Raw genomic sequence first — 14,576 nt, forward strand, 5'->3', positions numbered from 1 at the left:
ATAACGATAAAATATCTATAAAAAATCATCGATGAAATAATTTATTTTACTTATTATTTCATAAACATGCAGTATAAATAATCTAATTCATATTCTAAATACTTGCTTCGAGCCTTAATTAAACACTCTATACGGTTAGGCCTCTTATTAACTTGAGCATATATGTATTTTCAATATTTTAACTTTTCGATAAGCTTCACTTTTACTCCAATAGCAATTTTCACCGGGTAGCCTCAACAATTGTCTATAAATTATTTATGGGATTCAGATTACGCGAAGACGATCAATGTCGTGTTAAAATCATCTTTTACTAGAACATAATTAAACATGAGACACTGAGCGAAAGTCCTTTCGTGCTAAATTCGGGTAATAATTAGGAAAATATTGACCCACGAACTTAAAGTCGCTTCAATTTCACCAGCGATCGTATTAATTTGGTCACGTTTTTGCATTTATTGATTATAAATGCCAATATAAGCAACAATCTTTCTCGAGACGTGTATAATACAGTGATTTACAAATGACGACGTTTACGTCTTATCGTTTCTGCAATCGGCCATGCAAGTCAATGATGATTCCGGTTTAGTTGACAAAGGATGGAAGTTAAACCGTGCAATGGGGAAAAAAGTTCTTTTTTCGTAAGGAATAAGAAATTGATATTTACATAGATGCTCTTGTAATCTGAAAATCTAATAATTGAACATTCCTCGAACTATTTTTAGACAACTAGTATCTCAAATTGTTAAGAGTTTTCTCATGTACACGACTGATTGTGACCACTAATTGCACAAGATTGTTTCAACAAGTTAAAAAGAAAAAGCAACTTGTCTGGAACAGGATGTACTGGTGTAATGGAATTTAGGTCAGCCTTGTTTCAAACTGTGTTCTAACCCGCTTTCGCGGATGTCCCCACAGTTTTCCGATCCTCTATCCTCGCAGAATTACATTACAGTTTTCAATCTAACCAAAGGGGAGAAACTCTTCATAGCGCGTTTATACATAGCTAGCAAAACAAGTTAATGAATCACGATCGATCTTTGGTATTGATATTGGTGCCAAGAGCACGTGTGCGAAAACATTTTATTAGTTTATCACTTGGGGAGTACAATAGAGCATAACGATCTTTATGCTTTATTTTTTCTAGCGTTACAACCTTTAATTACAGTTGATAAACGTTTTCTTTATATTCCTCGCTTATCCAATAATTACTTTAATTTATGATTATTCATACCTACGTTATAACTAAAGTATTTTGCCATGTATTCCTTAAATGTTAAAAGCAATACGTTAAAAGTTATTCCGAATTGCTTCAATTTGATTAGTATAGGTCAGTAAGGCTTCATAAGAAAGTAATGTTTCGCCTATCACTCGTATAACTACTCGACGTTACAAACACATGATATTTCTAGAATTTAACAAACGCAAGCAACCCTCAAAACTTCCCATTTTACGCCTACAAAATCTCATTATCTAAATATACATCCAAAGGTCAGCTTCTACGAAAAAAAGAATCATCGAAGGGTTACCAAAAAGGTTTGACCCGTTAAGTTTCCCACTATTTCTATGTGTATTGCTTTTGTGGCAAAGCACACGAAGATTGCGAAATATACCTCGATTTTACCTCGGTTTCGGTGTGTTTTCTCCTTTATGAATACCGTGGCGCAGAAGTCGACCTCTACTCGCAAGAATGGCCCGAGTTTACACGCGCGTTTGGCAGATCGTTCATTTGCCAGATAAGTGTCGGCTGTTTCGCCTGGTAACGCGTGATCGTATAATCTTACGAACTAGGCCCTTTCCGCTCGGTATCCAAAATCTTCAGTGGATCGCATTTAGCGTAGCTTGCGTGCCCCTCGTGGAAATGCTTTACATGTTGCTCGCGGACAATGCTTTCGGTCACGTTGTGCTGCTTATCGAGCTCGAGGTGCTTATCGTACTTCTAGTCTTCCAAACATTCAATAAACACCTCGCGATTAGCTGCCCACCGCCGAGTATGGTATCCGTCCTTTTTACACAGTTGCATTAACCTGTCACCGGTTTCGTCCTACGTTTGAGAGCCTGTCGAAAGGTCGTCCGTACAGAAGTCTCCGCGAAGCACCTTCGCTGCTCGTGGAAACCCCATACTCTCGTCGTCCACAAGCTGACGAAGCGTTCGCGTTTCGAGATGAATGTGCCGTCGAAGCTCTCTACGTTAACGTCTTCAAAGTATACGTTTCCATTGGTTGTGGTGGCCCGATGCGTCATAAAATTTTTTCCCAGATTCGATTCGCGGGACGTATCAAGACTTAGAGATGGATTTCTTCTATATCCGCTATGAACACGTACAAACGTGATCGAGAACGAATCAGTAACGTGTAGAATTCAAGCTGAATTATCGAACCCATTAGTATCGGTGCTGTTCAACAAGGTCGATATTTTTACCAACGCGTCGAAAACTACCGGAAATTGAATCGTTAGATGGTTATATTCTTCTCAGGGGAAGAGACCTGTCTTCTCGTGAAGGACAGTTGCGAGAAACGATCGGCTAGGAGGGCTTCTCACGATCCGCTTCACGGTCATCCAGTTTCTCTCGCTACCGAGCATGACCCTCGCAATGCCCGGCAACAAGAGGTGCCCCTAATTATCTCCCACCCTCCTCAAGGACACGACGCTCACCCGTCCAGGCCGAGCACACCTCCAGGGTGTACTGCACCGTATCTTGGTCACTGGAGCAATGCTAGTAACGTGTCGTCGCTTCCTTTCCTGTACAGGTACTGTCCGAAACAATCGTGTTCTTGCAACCGAAGCAACCGAATTCTCTGCCGGCCCACTCTGACGGGAGGCCCGAAAGTCCACGAGCCAATAGTGGGCCGAACCAATCGCTGCTGCCACTGCAACAACACGAACTACTGGGCCTGGCGCTTAAAAGCTTCAATCTCGTGTCCTATCAGGACTTACCCCAGGGATTATGACTCAATCTAATGAAATATCTAAAATTTTTGGAGTTGAAATTTTTATACATGTCGGGATAGTTAATATTAAAACTAAACATTTTAAACAATTAATTAATTGTTCCTGGCTAACCGTCTGATGGTAACGTTGGAATTACAGGTATCCAGATTGAATCGTGTTCATGATGCTACCACTGGTAATGTCCAAGTTCGATGATTCTTCTTCCAAAATGAAGATAATCAAATTATGCGCTCTCCTAATTCTAACTGCAATTTCTTCAATAATACTGTCTTCAAAATTATTAATTAGGAACTCAAGATTGTTAGTTCCAGTATTGATATCCGTTAACTCTGATGCTAATGTTACTAAGAGTGCTACTAGTAACTTCAATGCTAGAATAAAAGACTTTAAGATCGTTTTTAATCGTTTTTAATTTAGATTCAAACGTTTCACTAATTTCATCTAAGAGAGACTTATCAATAGCAACTGTAGGAGATGACGATGTAGCAGAGGTAGCCAACTCGCTACAATCAAGAAGCCTGCCTTGTAACCATGGATATGAGCAACGGCTCAAACATGTCGATCCCGGTTGCGATATAATCCCGCAAGATGAACATGTGACAGGATTAGCAACAGGAATAGAGCAGCCTTTACATAGATTCTTCTTAGTAGGTGCCATATCGAAACTGTAGACAGATTAATGGTAGTCACTGATAAGCACGTAGATAAACACACACAAGACAAGCAACATACGCTGACAACAATATGAAAATCACTGAGCCTAAGAGTTCACACCAAAGGCACAAACACAACAAGTGCTCGATGTTGATACATCGTGAGCCGGATAACAATAGGCAAAGTTAATAAGAAGAAGAAGAAATTAAAGAATTAAATACATAAAAGACAGATTGCCACTTGAGTAAGACACAAATTTAAATCATTCAAAGATGGTTAACACGATAATACAGTAATTTGTTAACAAATGACAAAGATAATTGCTAATTAACAAAACTGCATTCGAGCAATAGTTAATACGACTGCACTTCGCTTCGACTCGCATACGCGATTTAGTTATAATTATATTTATATATAACTTCTATATTTACTCAAGTAAAATTTTACTAATTCTATTATTATAATTTATTTCGTTCAAATTGAAAATTATTATCTTTTGAATAATTATTTTTTACATCTTATTATAAATTATTAAATTTTCCATTCCATAAACAAATTTTATGAATATATTATATACAGTGTTTCTAAACTAGTAGTACAATTCGAAAGAGAGTGATTCTACATGAAAAAATAAATCGAAAATAAAAAGTAATATTTTGTTACGAGAAAATCGACTTTGAATATTTACCGTTTACTCGTGCATCGAATCTCGATACAAGTCATATGTTATTTATAGATAGCAGTAACATCATTCGTAATATTGAATTTTTATCAATATGATAAATACATCAATGCAAGAATCGTATCCACATATTCTCAATTCATATACTACTACTATATCTAACCATTGCGAGCAATCAACAGGAACTGTTATTCAAAACTGAGTATAACAACATACTAAGCCCCCTCCATTTTCTAAGAGTCCACAAAGAAATTACACTACAAATCAATGATTCACGTTAGTCTCTATAAACATACAAAATGTCAACAAAATTTGCATTAGAATTATCGTTAATGGAAAATTAATACGGTTTTTTCATACTTTAACAAATCGCGTCGCTATAATTCAAAGGAGTTCCAGACGTGCACCATAACTCAGCGAAACAGCAAAGTTAAATTAATCCCTTCTGTCCTGGAATGCCCAGCAAGCGTATTGTGCGTAAATCTCGTAGTCGCAATTATTAAACGTATTCACCGAACGTTCATTGACGTTCATCGCATGCAGCATATCGATTGACCAAGTACTTTACTAGAAGACGATCGAGTTTAATCGTTCGAACTCTCTCTGTCTTCGATAAAACTGTTACTGAAACATGATATTTTCACTAACGTTAAATTTCAAACTATCCGAATTTTTCTCGCTAATAAAGAAATCAGTTTTATCGAAATGCGAGTGATCCGAGCCTGGTTGAATTGTTCGAACGGAGAACATTTTTCAAGTAACTTTTAATATCGTTTCCATAAATAATTATAGAGGCTTTGGTAAAGTTTCGATGTGAAACGATTTACTGGCATCAATTTGATAGCACTCGGCCACTGAGATGTATCAAACTGAACTGTTTCATACAGGCGTCGAATCGTATCGCGTGCTACAATACACGACGCAATGGTAGGCGTTGCGCTTCCGGAACATGCAAAATCAATTTCCGTACCGTAAATAGGCTCCGGACACTTCAATCTATTATAAAATACCTAGTTATACCGGACGACCTATTTAAATACGAACTTTGTACGATGCAACAGAGTGGAAAGAACAAATGTTCGACGCTCTTTGGTATTTTTTTTTACATTACCCGCGTCACAATTATCCCGGTTTGTTAAGATAAAGCAATACCGAAACGATTAGCGGGAGGAAATTTATACGAACCATATCGGGTTTTTACATTCGTGTAAAAATGATGCTTCGCGTATTCCCAGATGCGTTTGATTTTATTCTACTTACTCTTCGATGATATTTTACAACCATTTAAACATCCATTTAAACGGTTACAATATTTACATAATTGTGTATCGATTTTGTAATAATCTGCGTAAAGTGTACTTTAAATGGTAAATAATAATAATAGATGCAATTGAACAGAAAATTCCATTCGAATAATCATACGAAATGTAATAATGTAATATCGTGTAATATACAGTATAATAAGGTATTTAACCGATTCCATTATGAAAATTCGAAACGACTTTAAAACTTTCGCGATTAATAATTGACGAAAATTTGATTCATCCGTCATGATTTCTCTTCCAAATCAAAGAACGTCTTTAAATATTTACCGGTGTAAAATAATTACAGTAATTAAATCTATACCTTTAAATCGGACATATTGTATATTCTACAATACTTTCCGAGATCAGAGAATGTAACAATTTCCGCAGTATTAAAACTCAAAGAGAACTTCGAGTTTCGTTAAATAACAAAATATGAGGATTCATTGGTTTTCGAATTGACGAGATTAGGTTCATTTTTCAAATAGTTAAAAATAATCCAAATTGGATCATGAGTTTGGACTCATTTTCTTTGAAGAAATATCACCAATGACACTGTCAGGAAACAATTGTAAAAAATACAAAAATGTTAAGTTTCATCGAAAGATAAAATTCGTCGACGCACTTGTCAACCTCTTGCGCCATAAAACCATAAACAATGGTAGGGATGATTACTCCGTGTCAAAAATCAAAGGACAAAATTCTGCCTTGAATATTGTTATATATACTACACATAATACAGTAGTCATTCTTTTCAAAAAATTACCCCTAGCTATACGTCAGGTCGGGTATTTCTGGGACTATCCTCGTATCAATAGCCACAACGCTGCAGCTGTTCGGTGACTTCTTTAGAGTCTCTTTTGCATCAATTATTCAGCATCTGTAGCCGCCTTAACTTCAAACTGAAGTAGGTTTTTCCGCATTTCCCGCAAATCCAGTTGATCTAACATGTTTTGAATCTCCGCCAACAGTCTCGCATACGCCATACTGTGTGATTTATACTCGAATTGAAAGAAAATTCAAAAAGTAACGTAAGTGAATTTTCTGTGAAAAACATCTTAGGGCTATAATGACAGCAAAAGGAAGGTCAACTTCATACCAATCGTTTGATTAGTTCAATTAATGTTGCTATTAATCAATGTTAAATATACAGTTCGAATATCTGCTTTTGTGACCTACAATATGCTATTAAATCTAATAAAGTCTTTCTAACTCGAATGTGTTATTTGATTTCAATGAAATTTATATGTTATCCTCACATATTTCCCATACGCGATATGTACGACAATCTCAAAATATTTACTATACTGTACGGTTTGTGTTAATTTCAATTAGGAATATGTCACAGTTCGAATACTTTCGTAAACCTGTCTAGATACAAATCCAATAAAAATATTTTCCTTTAAACAAATAAGAAATATTTTTTACACGATACGAAGGTCTTTATCAATTAGTACCTACATTAGTACTGTGATTAAAGTTTTTTAATATCTTGTACAATCAATTTTAACTAAATTACAGCTTGTAATTGTCTCTGCATGGATTCTGTCAAGCATTCAGTGTACCATTTTTGTGTACTATTTAGATTGTAACATGTACTTAATTTTTGCTGGTTTGAAATTAAACCTTTTTTCAATTATTTGGTTTAATCCTTCCCACAGATACTCAATTGGATCGATATATAAGGACTGAGGAGATGTGGCTATTATGTGAAAAATATTAAAAATGAGCTATTGCTAAATTAGATGAAACTTGTATTTGGGGTTGTTATCCTGATCAAAATTAACATTCTCAAAAATTCTAAACATATCAATACAGACTTTTAAATTATTTTTCAGAATATTTAAATAAACAAATTTGTTCGTAATTCTATTAATTACATGTAAATTGCCTGTTTGCTTGGCACTCACCCATATCATTATGGAACCACCACCTTTAATGCTAAATTGTAGATATGTTCTTTATTAAATTCTGTTCTCGTTTTTATACTTTCTGCTTCCCATCGGATCCGAAAACATTATATTTGCTTATATTTAAAAATATTGTCTTCTTCTAAAATGAAGCTAGTCTTTTTATATAATCTTTTCACAAATTGCAACCATTTTTTCCATTGGTTTATTCTTTAAAAATAAATACAAAACAAAAAACTACAAATCTATATTCTTGAGAAATGTACAAAATACAAAATAAATATTAAAATAAATCTTATGTTTACAGTGTGCAACATTGTCGTAAATTCGACCAAAAGGACAAAACTTATATTACTGACTCAGTTTGGAAAAATTTAACAAATCTGGTTTATTATTTTTAAAATATTGTATTATTTGCATTCAATATTCTTACAAATACTTAGTAAAATTACTTGAATAAGAAATACTATTACCCACCAATGACAGACAAAGTTTTTACTGTTATCTTTCGTAAAACTTTCCCTGAAGGTATAACATAAAAACTTGATACAACATTTAACAAAAAAAAAGGAAAAAATTACTGAAATCTAAATAAATATCTGCCCATCTATCTATAATTGTATGAAAATGCAGAATTACTTATATTAAGAGACAAAGTAAAAATTTTAAATACACTTAACTTTATTCCTTTAAGTATTAAGTAATTTGAAAAGCTAATATTTTGTTAATAAAGTATATAAACATCAAAAATATGAACATCTCCTATTTAGTTGTACTTCTCTCTTTATTATCTATTGTTATTCTTACATTTATTCCAAGATTAAGTATGGTACAAAAAGTGATGCAAAAATAGTTTTATATATGAAATGTGATAAGATAAAACTTACATATTTCTCAATAAAGATATTTTATATACTTGAAAAATATTTGCTTCTGAAAATAATTTCGTTATCACAGCAATAAACTATATTTGTTATAAGATTAAATTTCTCTTATGAGAACAAGAAAGCATTATTAATACAGACTTATTGTTAGTTATAAAATTTTACAGTTGTAATAATATACTACCAAATATTTTTGTGCTTTAAGGGGGCGACACCAATTTGAGACATAAAAAAATGGATAAAGTTTGCGAATTTTTTCTAAGTAATTACTAAATGAAAAATATAGTCTTTTTTAAAAAATATAAATATAACTTTCAGATTTGCTATTCCCAAAACCTCTTCCGGTGAAACATTGTTCTTTTTACAGCTTTACTTAATCGTCACTTATCCGTTTGACAGTAATCACAATTGATAGAACTAAACTCATTAATTGCATCATTAGCAAGATATTGTTGTAGCCGTCATTAAAAATATTAGTAGCTGTGAATGCTGCAATGTCAACTATATTTTTTCTACTGAACATTATTTTAGGAGCTATTGTCTAAATAATTAAGCTTAAACTCTCGTTGTTGTTTTGTATAAAACCATCTTCACATCTTTGTAATAACTCATCTGTGCTGAGGTCCTCATAAATTGGACAAATCGTGTCCTGGATAATTTATGGCAGAGGATTTTTATACATAATTTTCCAAACCATTTGTTACTTCTGCCACCTACCAAGAGAATTTTTATCTGACGAAATTTTGTGAAAAACACTCCATATTACTTTCTTCATTGCCTCCTTGCAATGGAAATTTCGTCGAAGATCATAATATATTGTTAATTCATTTATTAACTTATCAGTCAAAATTTCAATCTCTTCCAGATGGTTCCAAACACTTGCCATTTCCACCCCATTTGCAAATTACTCAACTAGCCACAATTTTCGACCACATTCAGAGTTTATTGCACTCTACATACGATATAAGAAACTTGAATTATAATCAATTGAACTCTTTTCCTATGAATAATAAAAAATTGCCTTGAAAGAATGTTTCCATTTCATCCAGTCAGTGATACGTAGCGCATGGTCCATGAGAAATTTTTGCGTGACACAACCTGTCCAATTATTTATCGTTGCAATTTTGCTAAATGTTTGAATTTCAAAATACCTTTTTCATATAACATTCTACACACTTCAAACTTTAAGAAATTAAAAAAAAATTGAATTTTTTTGACTCGTTAGAGTGGTGTCTCCCCCGTAAATGCCAATACTAGTTCTTCCAAATATGTAGAAAGTGTCAAAATTACGATTTAACATTAAATAAATTAGTCATTAAATAATTCTTTCTTTCATAAAAATTATATGATAAAAATTTCTCTAATTATATATATACATATACATATATACATATATACATATACATATACATATACATATACATATACATATACACATATATATATATATTTGTTTACAGTGTTGTTGATGTAACAGCACTAACACCATGCACTAATACTATAGGTGGTAAATCTGCTGTCAATTCCGTTAACAATTGAAGATATTGACGATACATCACATTTTCATTCCAACTATTTGATACTGGTGGTGCAGGCAAATAAATGAATGCTGTTGCAGTTTGAGAAGAATGTTGTCTAATTAATTGATTCACACTAAAATGAAATTAATATATTAAAAATTCAAATACTTTTGTAAAAAACTATTACTTAAAACTTCTTTTATTAAACAAATGTATGCCTGTGATAAAATATTTACCTCAAAATATAAGCACGTGACACATTGCTTAAGACGTCGTCGTTGTTTTCAGTGCCTGATTCATATTGAGTTTCCATTCTTGATTCAATAAGAGATCTACCCTTTAATCCACGTACTTGTGTTCCCCAATTAGGGATTTTCTTAATGGATGCAGATATTCTCAGCATGTTTAATAATTTCCTTATTCGATGTTCATTAGAAATTCTTGGACATTCGCTAATTGAATTTTGTGAATCTAAAATACTTAAATTTGCACTGCTGTCTGAAATTTCACAGTGGAATACTCTGAGATGTAAATTTTTCCATACGGGCACCATATTGATGATACATGCAAGTTGAAGCATAAATAATGATATTGTATCAAATGGATCTTGATCCGTTGGTTGAAAAAAGTTTACTGGCCATACATCTATATACTTTAAGTTAGAGTTCCTACAATTTGAATTATTTATAGTAAAAAATAATACAGTATTTCTTCCTTAAGAGCAGTCAATTCAGTACTGGCACTTCATTTTTGCCGAAGGTCAAAAGGAGATATGATATGAGACAGACAAAAAATGAAGTATCAGACGTCCGAAAGATGAAATCGGTACTGTTTCTTGCTCGTTCTCAGTTCCTCTAACTCGTTTTCATTCCATCTCCCTCTCACCTTCGCAAAAAAGAAGTGGATCAAGAATGATGGAACGATCGCCCAACTCTCCATGTATAAATCAAACTCCGCTCTCAACGAAAAAATACTGTACAACGTTACACATAAATAATGAGATTAATTGCATACTTACTTTGTAATTTGTAATTTATTTAATATATGAAAATTTCTGCATAAGCATAAATTTTTTTTCATCTTTAAAACATCTGAGCACATTCCTACATATTGAACTGGATCTAAATTCTTTTCTGCATTTGTTTGTCTCAATGGAAATACAGTACTATTTGGAAATGTTGTAACATTTTCAAACATGTGTGTTGCATATTGGGAATTAGTGAAAAAGTCTATTTGTTCTTCCCCATCATAGAAACCAAGAACAATTGTATTTGGTTTCATTGCTCCCATTCCAGATATTCTTATTAAATGATGTAGTCCTTCGCGTACAGTTTTTGTAACTGTCAATTCAACAAATGCTTTTACTTTCATGTGATCAATTAAACTCAACCAATGAGGATATTCTTCTATAGTGGGATCTATATTTTGACCCAAAAATTCTCCAACTTTTACATGCCCAATTACATAAAGTCCTCCTTTTTTCAAATCGTTTACAAAATCTATAAGTGGACATGCTGATCGTGGAGAGGCGACCATTAAGAGCATTTGCGGCCGCCAAAATTTCACATGGTCTTTACGCGAATCTAACATTAATAAATACTTTCTGACTTGATGGAATATGAGTGCTTGTGATATGCTTCCCCAAGCAGCATTTTTACTCGGAGAAAATAAATGCAACACAATGATTAATATTAAGCACAATATTATACTACTGGAAGCATAGATACTATTTATGACAAACATCATTATTAGTGTTCCAAGAAGTCCAACTGTTGCAGTATGCCATGTAAAATAATTAAATGTTGGCCTGTATATAAAATTATTTCAAATAATTTGCATTAAAATTTTTAATTTCAATATTTCAAATAACATAAATTCAAATTAAAAAGTACCTAAAGTTTGGAGCACTTGCAAGTTCAAGTCCAAGGCAGGCCAAGTTGGTAGCCAAGTAACTTAACAGAAACAATACTGAATTAATCTGAGCAATAGTGTTTAACGAACCTATAAGTAAAATTATTTGAACCAAAGTCCATGAAGTTAAAACTGCAGCAACTGGATTTCCTTTCCATGTTCCTTGTGTTATAAAATTCAGTCCAGATCCTGTAAATATTGAAAATGCAGAGATTAGACCAAATTACTAGGTACCACAAAAATGTACAAAAATCATTGTAATTTACCAAACACATTATCCTTTGCTAATGCTTCTAAAACTCTACTTGATCCTATTAAATTACTTAAACCAGCACTAAATGATGCTGTTAATATACCAACTGCTACAAATGGTGGCCAAATATTAATTGGCATCATATAGATAAAATTATTTTGTAACAAGAACCGACTTGTAGTTGCAGCTGTAAGTATAGATAAGAGAATATAACATATGAATGTAAATAATACTGCTGATAAAGTTCCACGCGGAATGTTTCTTGCTGGATTTTTCAATTCACCTAAAAAAAGCATTAAATATTTAATTCTGAAAATACAAATAAAATATAAGATAATAAATTATCTAGGCAATTACCACTCATATTAGCTCCAGCCATTATACCAGTTACGCCGCTAAATAACACCCCAAAAACACTTGCAAAATCAGTCATTATCCCATCACTTGAATAGTCACGACTATAATTTGAATAAAGATTACTTATGAGAGTAGATGACAACAATCCTGTATAAGTGCCATTAACATGTTCAGTTACATTTTGAACTAGATGATTTGCATCTGGAATTGGTATCTGCAATAAAAGAAGCAGTGCTTATAAACCTCCATAAGCAATTAACAATCATACTTTTTAAATAAAAGTAAATAAACTTTGATTAATATATGTAATTACCTCCATATACCCTTGAACAAAAAAACTTATGAAAACGCTTGATAGACAAACACAAACAACAGCCAAAATAGCAACACTGGTTTTTGCAAACATTGTTGCACCTATTAGGCATACCAATAAATTGGCAGTATTTATTATAGAACAATATAAAAAACGCCACCATTTACCATCTGGAATAAGAGTACTTTTACCAGCCAAATAACCAGATGATCCAAAATTTTCTATCAAACCTTCGGCGCAACCAGAAATGCAAAGTGCACTTGATACTATATTAGCCATAAAAAATAATGTACCAATAGAACCACCAAATTCTGGTCCAAGTGTACGACTTATCATGACTAGATACTAATTAATAAGGAAAAAACATTTTACATTCTAAGTTCTATGAAATCTCAATATAATTTTCATTATTTTTTTTTTAAGAAAATGTATAATATTAATAAATTTATACTCAAATTGTTATTACTTGTGATGAGTATTTTGTATCATACTAATTTCTCATGCTTTAAATCATGTTTTTAATCAATACAGCTGTAATTTAATAATTTAGATAAAAATTAAATGTACAAGTATATATTAAATAAAAAAGTGAACTGACAATTAATACCTTATCTACATTTTACTCTGAACTACATTTTACAGAGTTCATACTTAATGAATTTTTAATTACTAAAGATGATAAAAACATTTAACAACAAGTAATTATCTTTCAAGGATACAATAAGCACCGCCTCCTTCAACTGCTCCATTTGTTGAAATTGCACATACAGATGCTACAGTAAATACCAAAATTCCATAAGCAATTACAAATTGTATCAAAGTTACAAATAATCCTGCGTTGCCCACTATATATCCTAAAAGTTACATTATAAAGTTTATATTATGAAACAGTCAATATAAATATAAATAAACTAAAAATTATAATTATAAGAAATATTTTATATTATATTATTCGAATTCATACCCATTCGTATAAAAACTAAGGCACTGAACATAGATAATGTGACAGGACTAAATACGCCAGCAAATGTTCCCAAAGTACGACCAATATCTGCACCCAAGCTACCAAACTCAACATATCCATCTCCTTCTACATGCTGTAATCTTCCGATTTTAAAGAAATTGCTTAATCTAAGCAAAACACTTCTTCCGCGAATTAGAGGAGCTTTTTCACTGCCAATTTTTATGTGAATAGGTTCATTGTTTGTTGAACCAATTTCTGAAGCTATCATTTTTTTATTCTAAAAACACAATTTTCAATTAAATATATATACCGTAAACTAATTAATATTCAAAAATATAAAACTACGATATTCAATTTGTTTCACTAAATTTTCAACAGTGAATAAGAATTATAATGAAACTTATTATGATAAATGATAATAGTATGAATATAAGATTTGAATATCTTTGTCTGAACAAAATGAGCTATCTTAGTATTATAATGAAACACGTACTCGTTTTTTTATTTACATAACACAATATAAAACTGACATTCCACGTAATTAAATTACAGACTTATGATGTCATCTATCGAAATGTCAAACAACGACTGACTACCTATAAAACAATTTGAGGTTATTAAACTTACATCAGGAAGTGTGTACTAATTATAACTTTCCCCTTTAATCCATGAAACCACCTCTCGAGATTAGAAAATAATCATGGTATTTTTTATTAGTATCCATTTCCTTGATATATTATATAAATTCCCTATTTACGCATAGAATTTTTATCTATATTTGGTATTACTGACAGCAAAAATCAATTATAGTCAGTAAATTAGCATAATTTTACAATTGTAGTAAAATTCAATTATAATTGGTCCTTTAACATAAT

The 14,576-nt window shown here is 32.2% G+C and overlaps 1 protein-coding gene and 1 pseudogene across 2 annotated transcripts; both read right to left on the minus strand.

Annotated features, from left to right (window-relative positions):
* Nucleotides 1–8,339: 8,339 nt before the first annotated feature.
* On the minus strand, nucleotides 8,340–9,271 carry LOC143150668 (uncharacterized; annotated as a pseudogene).
* A 560-nt stretch (nucleotides 9,272–9,831) lies between these two features.
* Nucleotides 9,832–14,440, minus strand: LOC143150349 (solute carrier family 12 member 9). Of its 2 annotated transcripts, none has more exons than XM_076318543.1 (10): nucleotides 14,329–14,440; nucleotides 13,702–13,978; nucleotides 13,457–13,591; nucleotides 12,738–13,075; nucleotides 12,425–12,638; nucleotides 12,081–12,350; nucleotides 11,796–12,003; nucleotides 10,922–11,710; nucleotides 10,140–10,571; nucleotides 9,832–10,036 (listed from the first exon to the last, which is right to left on the minus strand). In XM_076318543.1, exons 2-10 carry the CDS (start codon nucleotides 13,967–13,969, stop codon nucleotides 9,838–9,840), a joined length of 2,853 nt encoding a protein of 950 aa, XP_076174658.1. In that variant the 5' UTR covers nucleotides 13,970–13,978; nucleotides 14,329–14,440; the 3' UTR covers nucleotides 9,832–9,837. The 2 variants fall into 2 exon arrangements, with proteins under 2 accessions (XP_076174658.1, XP_076174657.1); XM_076318542.1 differs by lacking the exon at nucleotides 14,329–14,440 and adding an exon at nucleotides 14,195–14,320.
* Nucleotides 14,441–14,576: the final 136 nt, after the last annotated feature.

Source organism: Ptiloglossa arizonensis, chromosome 8, assembly GCF_051014685.1.
Source record: "Ptiloglossa arizonensis isolate GNS036 chromosome 8, iyPtiAriz1_principal, whole genome shotgun sequence".
In the NCBI taxonomy this organism is placed as follows: domain Eukaryota; kingdom Metazoa; phylum Arthropoda; class Insecta; order Hymenoptera; family Colletidae; genus Ptiloglossa; species Ptiloglossa arizonensis.